The 18,802-nt window shown below is 42.6% G+C and overlaps 2 protein-coding genes across 2 annotated transcripts; both read right to left on the bottom strand.

The window, feature by feature from the left end:
• Window positions 1-8,418: 8,418 nt before the first annotated feature.
• LOC128355645 (zinc-binding protein A33-like) lies at window positions 8,419-12,468 on the bottom strand. Its single transcript, XM_053315968.1, has 2 exons — window positions 12,415-12,468; window positions 8,419-9,827 (listed from the first exon to the last, which is right to left on the bottom strand). The coding sequence occupies exon 2, from the start codon at window positions 9,808-9,810 to the stop codon at window positions 8,419-8,421; it is 1,392 nt and encodes a 463-aa protein (XP_053171943.1). The 5' UTR covers window positions 9,811-9,827; window positions 12,415-12,468.
• A 3,821-nt stretch (window positions 12,469-16,289) lies between these two features.
• LOC128355420 (nuclear factor 7, ovary-like) lies at window positions 16,290-17,699 on the bottom strand. Its single transcript, XM_053315659.1, has one exon. The coding sequence runs from the start codon at window positions 17,676-17,678 to the stop codon at window positions 16,290-16,292; it is 1,389 nt and encodes a 462-aa protein (XP_053171634.1). The 5' UTR covers window positions 17,679-17,699.
• Between the last annotated feature and the right edge of the window lie 1,103 nt (window positions 17,700-18,802).

The raw sequence follows: 18,802 nt of genomic DNA, 5'->3' as shown, positions 1-18,802 counted from the left end.
AACCCTAACCCTAACCCACCTATTACCTAACCCTAACCCTAACCCACCTATTACCTAACCCTAACCCTAACCCACCTATTACCTAACCCTAACCCTAACCCACCTATTACCTAACCCTAACCCACCTATTACCTAACCCTAACCCTAACCCACTTATTTCCATACAGTAAATTAAATCCTGCATAAAGCGAGTGTCTTTCTTTCTTTTAATGTGTCTTTCACAGGCAGAACGGACGGTCACACTGAGCCTGATCGCATCATGATACACAACAAGAGCCACAGACTAGAGGTTAACTCGGATCGGGCCGACTGAAATTACCCGGCCCCGACCCGAGATATCTAGGTTATTCGCTGAACTTAACTATATCACATAAATTGAAGTCAATTAAGTCAATCTATTGAGTCAATTGTAAAAAAAAAAAATGGTTTCCTAACAAAGTTATGTGGAACCACTTGAAACAACATTTTTAAGTAAATCCAACATATCTTTTTTTGAGTGTAGATGTATAGTTTTCATAACATGTTCTGTTTTCTTACCCTAAAAAACAGTAAATAAGACACCAGACTGGACTCTTTCTCATTTAAAGATGAGGTGTGTCCTTTACACCAGTAATATGCAGAGAGAGGTTGATCTGGATGTGGTTATAGGTCTGGAAAAGGCCATCCACATGAAAAATGAGAACTATAATAATAACTTTTATTTTGTGGCTATTTGCCATTGGCTGTAGTCCTTAGGGTTGGGCATTGAATGAAGTACTCTGATTGGTACTGGTATCCTATTTCATATTCAGTTCGTAATTAGCTGCTCAGCTGCATACGCACAGATGTCACTTTGCAGCATTTGATGCTCTTCACAAACACGAGGGTATTTTCCATATTTCTACATGTTGGTTTCATAACATGTTCTGTTGTCTTACCCTAAAAAACAGTAAATAAGACATACTGGAAAAGGCCATCCACATGAAAAATGAGAACTATAACAATAACTTTAATGTTGTGGCTATTTGCCATTGGCTGTAGTCCTTAGGGTTGGGCATTGTTTAACAAATTAGGATACCAGTACCAATCCAAGCCAGGTATCGTCTGACTGGAGACGTTTCCATACTACTTGGTATCGATTTACTTTGGTTGATACCTTAAAGCCCCAGTAATCATGTAAGGTTGTCTTTACTGTAACTCTTCACATAGAGAATGGTGTAATTTACTGATGACAGTGAACGCAGTTAGAAAATGTTTAATGTGTTTTTTGTTCTCTAATCTAATGTTCGTCATTCTGCTGAGGTTTAAAGATGGTTTAAAGATTATAAGTGAGACCACAAACAGTTTAAGAGTAGACAGACACCAGAAGAACACTGTAAAGCAGAGGTGTCAAACTCATTTTCATTCAAGGGCCACATACAGACCAATTTTATCTAATGTGGGACGGATCATTAAAAAGATGGAGGGAAGGAGGGAAGGAAGGAAGGAAGGAAGGAAGGAAATAAGAAGGGAAGGAAGGAAAGACAGGCAAAAGGAAGGAGGGAAGAAAGGTAGGAAGGACAGATGGAAGGAAGTACAGAAGGAAGAAAGGGAGGAAGGACAGAAGGAAGAAAAGTAGGAAGGACAGATGGAAGGAAGTACAGAAGGAAGAAAGGTAGGAAGGACAGATTGAAGGAAGGACAAAAGGAAGAAAGGTAGGAAGGACAGATGGAAGGAAGTACAGAAGGAAGAAAGGTAGGAAGGACAGATGGAAGGAAGTACAGAAGGAAGAAAGGGAGGAAGGACAGAAGGAATAAAGGGAGGAATGACAGATGGAAGAAAGAAAGGAAGGAAGGAACAAATAAAGGATAAAGGAAGGTAGGATGGAAAAGAACACAGGAATGAAAGTGGGCCGGATTGGACCCCTCGGCGGGCCGGATCTGGCCCACGGGCCGCATGTTTGACACCCCTGCTGTAAAGGTATTATTAGTATTGAGTGTGAGTTAAATGAATTCAGACTTGTAGAGCAGAGCAGCGTCACATTATTAAAAGTGTAGTGAGAGCCAGAACTTTTATTCCATGTTTTTTGTCTATTTTCTCCTCAAAAGTCTAAAGTCTGTAAATTGATTAAACTTAATGACGTTATCTCAGCTGCTCTTCCTGCCTCCTCCTCCTCCTCCTCCTCCTCCTGTCAGACTTTCTGACTTTGTGACATGACCTCGGTTCAGATGTTTGTGCTGACTCACAGATGCTCTCCACAGTCTTTCCTGGCAGCGTCGGTGTCCCACCCTCAGCAGGTCTGATCAAAGCGCTCCGCTGTTTCTGTGTCACGACACATCGACGCGGTCACCTGAATGACTCACACCCTTCACACTGAAATGTAGAAGTGTTTCATCAGTTACTCGTGATATCTTTTCTCTCACAGTTTCCAAACTCAAGATGTGGGAAAAAGTTTGTTTTGTAGCTGACATTCTTGTGGACATATTTAATATATTCTTAAACCTTAAAGGATGTGTCATGGACCAACACTGGTCATTTTTTTGGTGTGTTTTTTAATTTGAAGACTTTATTGACTCATTGAGCTGTGTAGTCTAGTATTCAGGTTCATTAACAGCTACTTTCAGCCACTAGGAGGAGCTCTAAGCTTCTTGTGTTGAAGTAGAACCTGAAACACAGAGTGAATGTTTCCTGCTGCCCTCGGCTACTTTGACTCGGTAGTAAGTTTGCCTGCTAGCTAGCTGACTGGTAGTAAGTTATCCTGCTAGCTAGTTGACTCGGTAGTAAGTTAGCCTGCGAGCTAGCTGACTGGTAGTAAGTTAGCCTGCCAGCTAGCTGACTGGTAGTAAGTTAGCCTGCCAGCTAGTTGACTCGGTAGTAAGTTAGCCTGCTAGCTAGCTGACTGGTAGTAAGTTAGCCTGCTAGCTAGCTGACTGATAGTAAGTTATCCTGCTAGCTAGCTGACTGGTAGTAAGTTATCCTGCGAGCTAGCTGACTGGTAGTAAGTTTGCCTGCTAGCTAGCTGACTGGTAGTAAGTTAGCCTGCTAGCTAGCTGACTGGAGGGAACATGATGCAGACGAAGACACACTAAAGTCCAGCGTGGTTTAAAAGCTTCCAGAAAGTAAAGGATAATGTTGTCAGGAGTGAAATATGTGGAGCAGAGTTGAGCTACGGTGGCTTCACATGGACAAAAAGCTGCTGTCTGCTGTGACGATTACTGAGGGAGACGGACCTGACGCTAATCACCAAACTAGTACGTCAACATCTGGAGCAGCTCATTGATATCTAGCTGAAAGCTTCTCTAACATCTCTGCAGCATGATGACCCACTCTGAGTAGTTTTACACCATGTTTTATGACCTGTGGAGCAGAAAGGAACAGACACCAGTTTATCAGTGTGTGACTGACTAGCTCCATTTTATTGTCTCTGATGTGACGAACACAATTGTCTCGTGTTATGATTGTAATCTGAATTAATTATTCTGTGGAGTCCTTGAATAAACCTGTGCGTTACTGTGTTATTTTAATGACTTACTTTACATACCAGGTGATAAATGGTGATTAATAAAACATGTTGGTACCTCATCATCAGCAGTCTGCAGCATCTCAGAGACACAACATGTCCTCGAACCTGTTGTGATGCAGCAGGAAATGTTTTTGTATGAAATCTCATCACTGGATCTTTTGTCTGCGTTGAAGCTGCTGAATCTCGTCCTCTGAGTGTGAAGCCACGTCTGATTGTGGTGCTTCAGGAACAGATTGCAGAGATGATTTATTCCTGTTTGTGTTGATGCTCATCAGAGGAAGTCAGTGCTGTTTTTATTCAGCTGCAGACATATTCCTTCAGGCACGGCAGACATATTTCCAGCAGTAGAAAGTAGAAACTATTTACTCAAGCACTTTACTTCAGTACAGTTTTTGAAGCATCTGTACTTTATCTGAGTATTTTGAGACATGTTGTATTTTCAGCTCCACTACATCAATTTAACAGCTTTAGTTGATTTTCAAATGAAATAAAACAAACTTCTAAATTACTGTCTAAACATCTGTGTGTTGTTTTCTTTTAAATACATAAAACCCCCAAAGATGTAAAATCCAATGTCTCACAAAAACACAATTAATGAATCCAGATTTATGCAGCAGAACTTTGTGTTTTAATGATCTCAGATTTGTCCTGAAGATCAAATAAATGATAAAGTTATTCTGTGCTGATTCATCGTTATTAGTAATGTACATGAATATATATGATGAATGTAATATATATGAATGTATTTAATATAGTTACAGCCTGATTTTCTTTTTACCTCAATGAAGTAAAGTTATAGTTGATTTTGAATGCAGGACTTTTACTTGTAATAGAGTTTTTTTTTTTTTTTTTTACATTGCGGTACTTTGAGTACTTCTTCCACCACTGAATATTTCACTTTAGGTTGATGCTGCAATACTCTGAATTAACCTAACCTTGGATTTAAAAAAAGAATCTTATCTCTGTAATTGCATACATACAATCAGTAGTAGAGTATAGAGGATATCATCTTACATTATGATACTGAGGGGCAACTCAATGTGCTTTATAAAAAAAAACCTTTAACAGTAAGAATTGTCATCATATTTAAATAATGGGAGGTAAAATAAGTAAAGATGATCAGTTAACCTTCCTGTCGTCCTCCCGGGTCAAATTGACCCCGTCTTTTTTGACTGTTCCTTCCTTCCTTCCTTCCTCTTTCTTTAATTTTTCCTTCGTTCTTCCCCTCCTTCCCTCTTTCCTTCCTTCTCTCCTTCCTTCCTTCCTGTTTTTCCTCAATCCCTCCTTACTTCTTTCCTTCCTTCTTTCTTTCCTCCCTTCCTCTTTTCCTTCATCCCTCCCTCCTTCCTTCCTTCCTTCCTCCTTTCCTTCCACCCTTCCTCTTTTCCTCCCTCCTTACTGCTTTCCTTCCTTCCTTTTAACCTTCTTTCCTTCCTTCCTCTTTTCTTCCCTCCCTCCTTACTCCCTTACTCCCTTCCTTCCTTCCTTCCTTCCTTCCTTCCTTCCTTCCTTGACCTGAGGACAACAGGAGGGTTAAATGAAGTGTTTTCTGTATTGTCTTCATTGATATTCCAAATACGTTCTCACCAAAAGGAGCAAATATTCTTCCCGAGGTCTCTCGTCTTTCATTTGTCACTGTCATTTTCATCACTTGTCTTCCTCTCTGTTTCTTCCTCTCACGACGTCTATTTGCTCTTGTGTCCGTCGACGCTGTTTCTACCCTAAAGGTTGACACAGGTATGCATCATCTCGACCGCCTGTCACTTCACTTGTTTGTCCGCAACGCAGCGGTTTGCATCAGACATGTCACCAATCAATGGGCCAATTACAGCCGTCTGACCTGAAGGACTGTCTGACTGAGAGGAGGAGGAGGAGGAGGAGGAGGAGGAGGAGGGAGCTTCATCCTACGCTGTCTCGCTAACAAGGTCACTGAGGAAATGTCATTCAGACACACTGGAGAGTAGACGTGACAGTAAGTGGGTCCAGTGAAATATAAACGCTTCCACAAGAATTTAACGTGCAAGTAAAGAACGTTCAGTATGTTTATGACCAACGACAAAGAAGCACTGATGAAAAATGAAAAGTCCTTTTAAAGTTACTTACGGGAATAAAACAAATATTTCAGTTAGTGTGCTAAATGCTGTCAGCAATCAATCAAACTTATAATAATTAGAGTCAAGAAAGGAAGGAAGGGAGGGAGGAAAGAAAAAGGAAGGAAAGAAGGGAGGGAGGAAGGTGGGAAGGAAGGAAGGGAGGAAAGGAAAGAAGGAAGAAGGTGGGAAGGAAGGAAGGGAGGAAAGGAAAGAAGAAAGAAGGAAGGAAAGGAAGGTTGATGGAAAGAAGGTAGGAGGGAAGGAAAGAAGAGAGAGGAAATGAAATGAAGGGAGGAAGATGGAAGGAAAGGAGGGAGGAAGGAAGGGAGGAAGGATGGAGGAAAGAAGGAGGGAGGGAGAAAGGAAGGAAAGAAGGAAAGGACGGAGGAAGGAGGGAAAGAAAGAAGGAGGGAAGAAAGGGGGATGGAGGAAGTACAGACGGAAGGAAGGAAGGGAGGAAAGGAGAGACAAAGGAAAGAAGGAAGGAAGGATGGAGGAAAGAAGAAGGAGGGAGGGAGAAAGGAAGGAAGGAAAGGACGGAGGAAGGAGGGAAGGAAAGAAGGAGGGAAGTAACGTTCAGTATGTTTATGACCAACGACAAACATGCACTGATGAAAAATGAGAAGTCCTTTTAATTTTAAAGTTATTTAAGGGAATAAAACAGCCGAACAACAAAGAGTTCACTTAGTGAGTGTATTAATAAATGCTGTCAGCAATCAATCAATCAAACTTATAATAATTACACAAAAGAAATATAATAATAACAATAACAGTTTTATTAGTATAGCATCTTTCATACAAGAAATGCAAGTTAAAGTGCATTAAAACAAAGTAAATTAAAATTCTCTCTTTAACCTTCCTGTTGTCCTCCCGGGTCCTTCCTCTGTCCGTCCGTCCTTCCTTCCTTCCTTCCTTCCTTCCTTCCTTCCTTCCTTTGTCCGTCCTTCCTTCCTTCCTCAGATCTAAGTTCAGCTGTTAGGGTAAATGTTCCCTCCTTCTGTCCTTTCTTCCTTCCTTCATCTGTCCTTCCTTCCTTCCTTCCTTCATCTGTCCTTCCTTCCTTCCTTCCCTTCCTCCCTCCTTTCCTTCCTTTCCTTCCTTCCTTCCTTCCTTCCTCCCTCCTTCCCTTCCTTCTTCCTCCCTTGCTTCCCTTCCTCCCTCCTTTCCTTCCTTATTCCCTCCTTTCCTTCCTACCTTCCTTCCTTCCTTCCTCCTTCCTTTCCTTCCTTCTTCCTCCCTTGCTTCCCTTCCTTCCTCCTTTCCTTCCTTCTTCCGTCCTTTCCTTCCTTCCTTCTTTCCTTCATTCCTTCCTTACTTGAGGTGCAAATGACATAACTAGTAAGGTCTGTTTAAGGGTTAAAAGGGCTTAAAACAATGATGTAATATAAGATGGAAAATAAAAAATAGTAATAATTTAAAATAGTAAAAGTATCAAAAACATAGAATAAATATCATATATATGTCAAATCAAGTAAAACACAGCATTTTAAAATAAGTGCATCAGTGTAAAGATTATGGATATAATATAATAAATGTGATATCATACATATAGACACTTTTAGACTATTAGTACTTTTCCACTACACAGTTCCAGCACGACTCGCCACGACTCGACTCGACTCGACTCGGCTCGGTTCCAGGAACGACCTTTTCCATTACAAAGAAGTACCTACTCAACGTGGGCGGGGTCGTCATAGCAACGCTGCGTTAAACTGCCGTGACTTCATTTTATTTTATAATTTTTTTTTTATCATTCAAATTTGGCAGGTGGTGTGTCAAACTCAGAACATATTTATTCTTACTTACACGGACTTTAACAGCTACTGGAGAGCAATGTTCACTTTCAGCCACTAGGAGGAGCTTCTGTAAACTACTTCCACCTTGTGTAGAAGTAGAACCTGAAACACAGTGAAGTTTTACTGCTGCCCTCGGCTACTTTGACTCGGTAGTAAGTTATCCTGCTAGCTAGCTGACTGGAGAGAACATGATGGAGACAAACCAACCAGGAAGTAACTTAGAGTTGCATTCTATCAAAAGGCCACCAGGGGGCGACCGTCTCTATACAAGTCAATGGAGAATTCACCAACTTCTCACTTGATTTCTAACCTCAGTAAACGTTTTCAAAATGTGTTTATGGTCTCAATCGCTAGTTTAAAGCCTTCTTCAATGCAGTATGATGTTCATTTGGGACATTTTGGCCTCTCTGATTTCATATGTGATGATAAAGCAGGGTATGCATTAGGGCGTGGCTACGTCCTGATTGACAGGTTGATTGACCAACATCATCGAGATCCAGCCCCTCGTAACCATAGCAACCTCCCCGCTCCGCCCATAGCTACGCCTCATGCCCATATAAGTAGAATCTGTGTTTTTATTTTTCCCAGCATGCACCTGAAATTTTCAAGATGGCCGCTGCCCAGATTCGAAACTATTGGCTTCCGAGCAGCAGTCCACAAACCAATGGGTGACGTCACGGATGTTACGTCCATTTCTTTTATACAGTCTGTGGTTAAAAGCTTCCAGAAAGTAAAGGATAATGTTGTCAGGTGTGAAATATGTGGAGCAGAGTTGAGCTACGATGGTTCCACATGGACAAAAAGCTGCTGTCTGCTGAGATGGTTACTGAGGGAGACGGACCTGACGCTAATCACCACAGCGTTTGGGAGCAGAGAAAGAGGCTGATTTGTATACAACTTTGAAGCCTAATTTCATATATTTGGCGATTTTTTTAATCATTCAAATTTGGCAGGGTGGTTAAGAACACACTTTTCTGTGGTATGTCAAACTCAGAACACATATTAATTCTTACTTTAAACAGACTTTAAGTCTTGGTTTTCATCATCATCATCGATTCACTGTCACAGAGACCTTCAGTGGAGAAATCTTCAGTGGGAGTTTATTCCCAGTGAGAATGAATGGAAACAGTGTGTCAGTGAAAGTGTGTGTGAAGGTGTGTATGTGTGTGTTAGTATCAGGATCAGAGAACGACAGATTTCCTCTGTTCCAGTCCAGATTCACTCTGATCCTCTGGAGCTTCTTCTTCACTCGGAGATCAGTGAGGGGAGCTGGTGGTGAATATGCTGAGTATTTATTAGGATAGAACTCTATTCTCCATAATCCAGACTGTATGCTTCTCTTCCTCTGAACAGACTCTGATAACACACCCATTGACCAGTATTTACTGTCTCCAACCTCGACATCCCAGCTGTGAGTCCCTGAGTTAAAGCCCTCAGAACCCAGGACAGACTTAAATAAATCAAACCTCTCTGGATTATCAGGAAGCTGCTGTGTCTCTCCTCCACATCTCACACTGGTCAGATCTTCAGACAGGATGAGTTCTAGATGAGCAGTGTTTGGATCCAGAATGACAGGAGTGTAGGAGACCATCTCCTTCATGTTGTTCCAGATGTTGAAGGCCAGGTTGCCCAGGTGTTTGGCCTGGTCTATCAGAGCTCCTGAGGGCAGCTGTGGATCATCCAGCAGGGGGCAGCGCTGGACTCTTTCCACTGCAGCCTTGTAGTTGTTCAGGAATGAGACGTCTTCAGCTCTCAGCTCCTCCTCTGTGGCTCTGACTGTGTGTGAAAGAGCTGCTATCTCTCTGCTCAGAGCCTCCATCTTCTCCTTCATCATCTGACTCTTCTGCTCCTCTTCCTCCCTCAGAGCAGCCATCCTGGCCTCCTCTTCCTCTTCTAGAAACTGGTGAAGCTTCTTAAACTGCTCCTTAATCTGCCTCTCTGTGTGTTGGGCCTGGACCTTAATGTGTTTTGCTGTTTGATCAAACTTCACTTTAACTTCTTCACAAACCTTTAACTTCTCCTTTAAGGGCTTCAGAGTTTCCTCAAGTTCCTTCTTGTGTTGTTGTGCAGCTTCATCGATGGGTCTGAATCTGTGGTTGGTGTGTTTTTCTGAATCTCTGCAGACGAGACACACTGGCTGCTGATGGTCCAGACAGAAGAGTTTGAGTTTCTCAGAGTGCAGACTGCAGAGAGTCTCTGAAGCTCTCTGATCTCTGTCCTGTAAGAAGGACTCACACAGGTTTTTTAACGCCAGACAAATAGGTGGTTCATTCCTTGAAGATCTTCTCTTACAAACTGGACACTCATGTGCTGGTTTCTCTCTCCACCAGCTCTTCAGACAGTCTTTACAGAAGCTGTGGCTACATGACAGAACAACAGGATTTCTAAAGACCTCACGACAGACCGGACAGCAGAGATCCTCCTCTGATCTGGAAGCCATTTAGTCTCTGAGTGAAGCTGAAAACACAGCAGACAGAAAGTACCGTCAGTCAAGGCTCCCCTCCCTCCTCTACTAACTTCACTGATGATTTTTTATTTTACCCCCCAAAATAATCGTTTAAAGTAAATAATTACAGCTTACTGCTTATTCTACAGGTGAATGTGTTTGGAACCCCTCTTTCCTAGAGAACTAGAAAAGTCGCACCAGCAGTGCAGCATCTGTACAATCTCTCTGGCTAAACCCATTGGGAAGGAGAACTTTAGAGGAAAACCTTCTGACCTGACAAACCTGGTCTGAATTTAACAGCAGAAACAGGAGAAAGGTAAGGTGTGCCAGAGGAGCTTCTCTTTGAACAGGTATGTCAGGAAGGCTTGGCTAATGTAGTAATGTAGTTTTGCAAATGCAGTATTCTGCTTCCTGTGTTTACTTTTTAAAACTCCAGAGACAGATACCACATGGACTGTAACAGGAGTTAGAGAAGTAAAACATTTATCAGGACAAGCATAGCTGCACAGAACAGACATATTTTGTCTGAGATCATTGATTGTGTGAAACTATTTGAGCCAAATAACACACACACACACACACACACACACACAGTAACTCACTTAGACTCAAACTCATATATACTTATATAATGTATGTATTGTTGTTTGCATTCAGTAAAAAGTTCATACAACCCCTGGCAAAAAGTATGGAATCACCAGTCTTGAAAGAGCACTCATTCAGACATTTTATTCTGTAGAACAAACTCAGATCAAAAACATGATACAATAATAAGGTCATTCCAAAGTGCAACTTGTTGGCTTTCAGAAACACTCAAAGAAATGAAGAAAAAACATTGTGGAAGTCAGTAAATGTTACTTTTATTGACCAAGCACAGGGAAAAAAATATGGAATCACTCAATTCTGAGGAAAAAAATATGGAATCACTCAAATTGGAGGTAGAAAATAAGGACACACCCAGTCAATTTTCTTTCCCTAAATGGACACCTGCCTCAGATTGGATCTGCTCGTTAGTCTGCAGTTAAAAACAGTGCAGTCATCACACCTTGGAGGGCTGCTGGACCAAGTGGAGTGGCAAGAACCATGGCTCCAATAAGAGAAATGTCTCTTGAAACCAAAGAGAGGATTGTGAAACTTCTCGAAGAAGGTAACTCTTCACGCATGGTTGCTAAAGATGTGGGCTGTTCACAGTCAGCTGTATCCAAGATATGGACCAAATACAAACAGCATGGAATGGTTGTTAAAGCCAAGCGTACTGGTAGGCCAAGAAAGACATCAAAGCGTCAAGACAAAGAACTGAAGGCCATTTGTCTTGAAAACCGAAAAAGTACAACTAAACAGATGAAGCATAAATGGGAGGAAGCTGGAGCCAATGTGTGTGACCGAACCGTAAGAAATCGCCTGAAAGAAATGGGATTTTCTTACAGGAAAGCAAAAAGAAAACCATTATTGACACCTAAACAGAAAAGAACAAGACTGCAATGGGCTAAGGAGAGGCAATCATGGACTGTGGATGACTGGATGAAAGTAATCTTCAGTGATGAGTCAAGAATCTGCATTGGACACGGTGATGATGCTGGAACTTTTGTTTGGTGCCGTTCCAATGAGATTTATGAAGAGGACTGCCTGAAGAAAACAACCAAATTTCCACAGTCCTTGATGATATGGGGCTGCATGTCAGGCAAAGGCACTGGGGAGATCACTGTGGTTAAGTCTTCAATCAATGCACAAGTTTACATTGACATTTTGGACAGTTTTCTCATCCCTTCAATTGAACAGATATTTGGGGATGATGAAATCATTTTCCAAGATGACAATGCATCGTGCCATAGGGCAAAAACAGTGAAGGCATTCCTTGGAGAAAGACACATTCAGTCGATGTCATGGCCTGCAAATAGTCCAGATCTCAACCCAATTGAAAACCTGTGGTGGAAATTGAAAAAAATGGTCCACATGAAGGCTCCGACCTGCAAAGCTGATCTGGCAACTGCGATCAAAGAGAGTTGGCACCAAATTGATGAAGAATACTGTTTGTCACTCATCAAGTCCATGCCTCAGAGACTGCAAGCCGTTATAAAAGCCAAAGGTGGTGCAACTAAATACTAGTGATGTATTTTGAATGTTATTTTTTTGGTCTGTTTTTCATGATTCCATATTTTTTTCCTCAGAATTGAGTGATTCCATATTTTTTTCCCTGTGCTTGGTCAATAAAAGTAACATTTACTGACTTCCACAATGTTTTTTCTTCATTTCTTTGAGTGTTTCTGAAAGCCAACAAGTTGCACTTTGGAATGACCTTATTATTGTATCATGTTTTTGATCTGAGTTTGTTCTACAGAATAAAATGTCTGAATGAGTGCTCTTTCAAGACTGGTGATTCCATACTTTTTGCCAGGGGTTGTATATGCAGTAAAACAGGAAAGGCTGAACAAAATAAGCTTAAACTAATGTTCTAGTTACTGGTGAAGTATAACAGGACTTCTCATTTAAAGCACAGAGAGAACAAACACACAGCTGCTGCAGTACCACATGAACTCACACACAGTATATATACATGCAGGTGTATAAACAGCTGATTCATGAAGCTGCAGGACTCACCGTGTGTCGCTGTGTGAGCGGTCCGAGCAGAGCTGCTGTCTCTCAGCTTTAAACTTGGACGATAGGAACCTCCAGAGAGAGAGGAAACCGACTTAATGATGATGTCACAGAGTTGAGACAAATGATTCAAACACAAAACTGTCTGATTCCAGTCAGATTACACATTTAACAATGTATTAATGATATATTGATGATATATTAACAATATATGACGTGTTAATGATGAGTCATTTAGTCTCTGAGTGAAGCTGAAAACCACATGCTGGACGTTAAAACAGGAAGTCAGTTGTGGTTCCCTCCCTGCTGTACAAAGTTTCTTCACTTACTTTAACTTTGGTGTTTTTTCAGTCAGCAGCAGGTTGAAGTTAAATTATTTCACTGCTTCAGGACTTCAGTGCTCCCTGCTGTAACTGTCCTCCCTCAGTTTAAGTCCCACCGTCTGTCTGCCTCCTTTCAGTCACAGCCGAACACTGACTTCCTGTTTCCTGTTTCCTCTCAGATATAGTGTAAGAGGTGGAGCTTTTTAGAGAAACACATTGGTTTCATAATGATGATGTCAGTGAAAGTGAGCGTATGGACGCCTATAGACAGACTATAAAATAAAAACACGGAAGCTCCGCTGTTGAACAGGACGTGCACTCCTTTATTACTCTTCTTCACTTCTCCTTTTTCGTCAATTGCAGCACACAAAAACATACACACTTCTGCTCCACCCCTCCAAGATAAAACCCCCACATATACACTGTAAATACTAAACTAGAAGAAACATAAATTGACTCTAAGCTGTCTGTCCAGAAATAGTCAGTACAAAAAAATAAGTTACATCAGCATAACTGTCATGAAAAGAGAACAGGAAGCTCTGTCAGCGGGAGAGAATAAATACTCTTGCTGGACAGATATACCCAGTTTGCCTTGAGCTCACTGAAATCCCTTCAACACACCTATCTTACTGTACTGTGACAAGATCATCTCAACTCAACAAGGTGCTTCACACAGTACAATATTAACACAATAACATAACAAAAACACAGTAAACATGATAATGAAGCATAAATAGATGGACAACAAAAAACAGAAACTATACAATATTATAGAAATGTCTGTACAGGCTTTTTAAAATGAGGTGCTGACTCAGCTGATTTGACACTGAGGAGGAGTTTGTAAATGGACTGTACTTATATAGCGCCTTTCTAGTCTGTGCGACCACTCAAAGCGCTTTACATCACAACATCATTCACCCTTTCACACACATTCATACACTGATGGCAGGGGCTACCACGCAGGGTGCCAACCTGCTCATCAGGGGAATCTAACCATTCATTCACATCCACACACCGTTGTCACAGCAACGGGAGCAATTTGGGGTTAAGTGTCTTGCCCAAGGACACATCGACATATGGACTGGAGGAGCCGGGAATTGAACCACCAATCTTCCAATTGGAGGACGACCGCTCTACCTCCTGTCCACAGCCGCCCCCACCACACTGTTGGTGCTACAACAATAAAATCTCATCTGATTTAACTCAGGGATTTCCCCACCTTATCGTGGTGGAGGGGTTTGCGTGTCCCAATGACCCCAGGAGTTGTCGGGGGCTTTATGCCCCTGGTAGAGTCTCCCATGGCAAACAAGTCCAGAGGGAGGGACCAGACAAAACATAGCTCATAGTAACATAGTAACCAGGGACCGGCCGGGCACAGCCCGAAGAGGTGACGTGTGCTCACCACCTGTAGGAAGGGCCAAAGGGGTCGGGTGCAGTGCAAGCTGGGTGGCAGCTGAAGGCGGGGACTTTGGGGGTCCGATCCTTTGCTGCAGAAGCTAACTCTAAGGACGAACGTCACCTCTCTGGTGGGGAAGGAGCCTGAGCTGATGCGCAAGGTTGAGAAGTTCCGACTAGATATAGATATAGACTTCTGTTCTCATCACGGATTGTCCATAATGAACACCATGGAGGGTTCGTTGGATAGTCGAACCTGGATTCAGGAGGAGAAGTGTGGTTTTCGTCCAGGCTGTGGAACTATGGACCAGCTCTACACCCTCTGCAGGATCCTTGAGGGTGCATGGGAGTTTGCCCAACAAGCCCACATGTCTGTTGTGGACTTGCAGAAGGCATTCGACCATGTCCCTTGGGGAATCCTGTGGGGGGTTCTCCGGGAATACGGGGTATCGGACCCCCTGATAAGGGCCATCTGTTCCCTGTATGACTGGTGTCAGAGCTTGGTCCGCATTGCCGGCAATAAGTCGGACTTGTTTCCAGTGAGGGTTGGACTCCGCCAGGGCTGCCCTTTGTCACCGATCCTGTTCATAATCTTTATGGACAGGATTTCTAGGCACAGCCAGGGTGTTGAGGGGGTCCGGTTTGGTGACAGGATTGGGTCACTGCCTTTTGCAGATGATGTGGTCCTGTTGGCTTCATCAGACCGTGACCTCCAACTCTCACTGGATCGGTTCGCTGCCGAGTGTGAAGCGGCCGGGATGAGAATCAGCACCTCCAAATCCAACTCCATGATCGTCAGCTAGAAAAGGGTGGAGTGCACTCTCCGGGTCGGGGATGAGATCCTGCCCCAAGTGGAGGAGTTCAAGTACCTCGGGGTCTTGTTCACGAGTGAGGGAAGGATGTGGACTCTGCACAGATCCGTCGTGGTGAAGAGGGAGCTGAGCCGAAAGGCTCTCCTGATTTGGTTTGTGTAGTGATTATTATTATTTTTTGGCTTTGTGGTTACAAGGCTAGCTCCTCGTCCTCCTCATCATCCTCTTCGTCATCTTCATCCTCATCATCCTCGTAATCATCATCATCTGCACCAGAGATTCTTCAGCTCGGCTGGTTCCGGTAGTGAACAGTACATTAGGGATTAGGCCTGCAACGGATCATCATTGGTCCGTGATCCGTTCGGACCATCTATTTCGGTTCGGCACACGCATGATACGCGGATTGATTTATGAAAAAAAAAAAAAAAAATGTGCGCATGTTCAGTCCACACACAGCTGTAACCATTCCTGCTAGTTCCAGGGACAGAGCTACTTAACACGCTCTGGGTAAAAGTCTGCAACAGTTCCCTTTTCAATAAGCAAACTATGGCCCGTTGTGATTTATTGTCCTCAGTGTACAACATGTAGAACATTTTTTGGCTGATCCGAGGAACGATCCGAACCGTGAGTTTTTTGATTCGTTGCACCCCTAGTAGGGATGACTTGTTTTATTTCTTTTATTGATAATTTAGTTTTTTGATATCGTTAATATTTTGTTAGCATTTTATTTGTGTGTGTGTGTGTGGTTATATTGTGTTTCGTGTTCGCTGTGTTTCCTTCTTCACCTGCCCTGCATTAGCCTCGTTAGCCAATCAGCTCCCAGCCTGCTCTTGTGTCTCTCCACCTATTCCTTGTTTCATTAGTCCAGTTTGTATGTAAGTCCTGGTTTTCATCGGTCCAGTTTGTATCTAAGTCCTGGTTTTCATTAGTCCAGGTTGGAAACAGTGATGTTTCCATGAGGGAGACATAATGATGTGTAATGTAAAGATGTGGTGCAGCTAATATTCATGATGCTTCATGTGTCTGTTTGTATTTGAGTCAATGTGAGTTATTATGAAGTTCCATCATGTGTGTTTCTGACTGAACTGACAGACACAAGGTAGTTTTCCAACAAAGAGGATTTTATTCCCCCAAAGAAGAGAAAAGTATTTACAGAAGTGTTTAACAAAAGGTTTGAGTTGAATAAACAGAACTAAAGTCAGACTGTAACAACATGTCACCTACAAATGTGTTAAAGTTTAAGAAATAAAAGACCAACACAACATCAGGTTAACTGTGATGAAGGTCCTGCTCATTGGTCTCTGTTCTTAAGCTGCTTCAACTTCCCTTCAACTAAATAAAATCATCATCATCTCACTATCACAGAGACCTTCAGTGGAGAAATCTTCAGTGGGGGTTCATCCATAGAGTAAATGTATGGAAATAGTGTGTCAGTGAAAGTGTGTGTGAAGGTGTGTATGTGTGTGTTAGTATCAGGATCAGAGAACGACAGATTTCCTCTGTTCCAGTCCAGATTCACTCTGATCCTCTGGAGCTTCTTCTTCACTCGGAGATCAGTGAGGGGAGCTGATGGTGAGCATGCTGAGTATTTATCAATATTGAACCATATTATCCATAATCCAGACTGTATGATTCCCTTCCTCTGAACAGACTCTGATGACACACCCAGTTCCCAGTCTTTACTGTCTCCAACCTCGACATCCCAGCTGTGAGTCCCTGAGTTAAAGCCCTCAGAGCCCAGGACAATAGGATAATCATCAAACCTCTCTGGATTATCAGGAAGCTGCTGTTTCTCTTCTTCATATCTCACACTGGTCAGATCTTCAGACAGGATGAGTTCTGGACCAGCAGTGTTTGGATCCATAATGACAGGAGTGTAGGAGACCATCTCCTTCATGTTGTTCCAGATGTTGAAGGCCAGGTTGCCCAGATGTTTGGCCTGGTCTATCAGAGCTCCTGAGGGCAGCTGTGGATCATCCAGCAGGGAGCAGCGCTGGACTCTTTCCACTGCAGCCTTGTAGTTGTTCAGGAATGAGACGTCTTCAGCTCTCAGCTCCTCCTCTGTGGCTCTGACTGTGTGTGAAAGAGCTGCTATCTCTCTGCTCAGAGCCTCCATCTTCTCCTTCATCATCTGACTCTTCTGCTCCTCTTCCTTCCTCAGAGCAGCCATCCTGGCCTCCTCTTCCTCTTCTAGAAACTGGTGAAGCTTCTTAAACTGCTCCTTAATCTGCCTCTCTGTGTGTTGGGCCTGGACCTTAATGTGTTCTGCTGTTTGATCAAACTTCACTTTAACTTCTTCACAAACCTTTAACTTCTCCTTTAAGGGCTTCAGAGTTTCCTCAAGTTCCTTCTTGTGTTGTGGTGCAGCTTCATCGATGGGTCTGAATCTGTGGTTGGTGTGTTTTTCTGAATCTCTGCAGACGACACACACTGGCTGCTGATGGTCCAGACAGAAGAGTTTGAGTTTCTCAGAGTGCAGACTGCAGAGAGCCTCTGAAGGTCTCTGCAGTCTGCACTCTGAGAAGGACTCACACAGGTTCTTTAACGCCAGGTTAAGAGGTGGTTCAGCCTTTGAGGTTCTTCTCTTACAAACTGGACACTCATGTGTTGGTTTCTCTCTCCACCAGCTCTTCAGACAGTCTTTACAGAAGCTGTGGCTACATGACAGAATAACAGGATCTCTAAAGACCTCATGACAGACCGGACAGCAGAGATCCTCCTCTGATCTGGAAGCCATTTAGTCTCTGAGTGAAGCTGAAAACACAGCAGAGAGAAAGTACAGTCAGTCATGGCTCCCCTCCCTCCTCTACTAACTTCACTGATGTAAAGGGATTTTTTTTCCCATCTTCATTTCATCCCCCAAAAAATTATCATTTACAAATAGTCTCACAGTGTAAAAAGGAGCCATCTCACAATTTGGGCTAACAAGTGATTTGAGATCGTTAACAACAAATGATCTGTGTGTGTGTTTTCACTGGACCTGCTCATTTCAATGATTAGATTAATTTATAATTAATCTGTATCTTATAACTTCACACACACACACACACACACACACACACACACACACACTCAGTAACTCACTTACACTCATATATACTTATACAATGTATGTATTGTTGTTTGCATTCAGTAAAAAAAGTTCATATATGCAGTAAAACAGAAAAGGCTGAAAAAAATAAACTTAAACTAATGTTCTAGTTTCTGGTGATGTATAACAGGACTTCTCATTTAAAGCACAGAGAGAACAAACACACAGCTGCTGCAGTAACACATGAACTCACACACAGTATATATACATGCAGGTGTATAAACAGCTGATTCATGTAGCTGCAGGACTCACCGTGTGTCGCTGTGTGAGCGGTCCGAGCAGAGCTGCTGTCTCTCAGCTTTAAACTTGGACGATAGGAACCTCCAGAGAGAGAGGAAACCGACTTAATGATGATGTCACAGAGTTGAGACAAACGATTCAAACACAAAACTGTCTGATTCCAGTCAGATTACACATTTAACAATGTATTAATGATATATTGATGATATATTAACAATATATGACGTGTTAACGATGAGTCATTTAGTCTCTGAGTGAAGCTGAAAACCACATGCTAGACGTTAAAACAGGAAGTCAGTTGTGGTTCCCTCCCTGCTGTACAAAGTTTCTTCACTTACTTTAACTTTGGTGTTTTTCAGTCAGCAGCAGGTTGAAGTTGAATTATTTCACTGCTTCAGGACTTCAGTGCTCCCTGCTGTAACTGTCCTCCCTCAGTTTAAGTCCCACCGTCTGTCTGCCTCCTTTCAGTCACAGCCGAACACTCACTTCCTGTTTCCTGTTTCCTCTCAGATATAGTGTAAGAGGTGGAG

Source organism: Scomber japonicus, chromosome 3 (assembly GCF_027409825.1).
Source record: "Scomber japonicus isolate fScoJap1 chromosome 3, fScoJap1.pri, whole genome shotgun sequence".
In the NCBI taxonomy this organism is placed as follows: Eukaryota; Metazoa; Chordata; class Actinopteri; order Scombriformes; family Scombridae; genus Scomber; species Scomber japonicus.
This window is presented reverse-complemented; position numbering and strand designations above follow the sequence as displayed.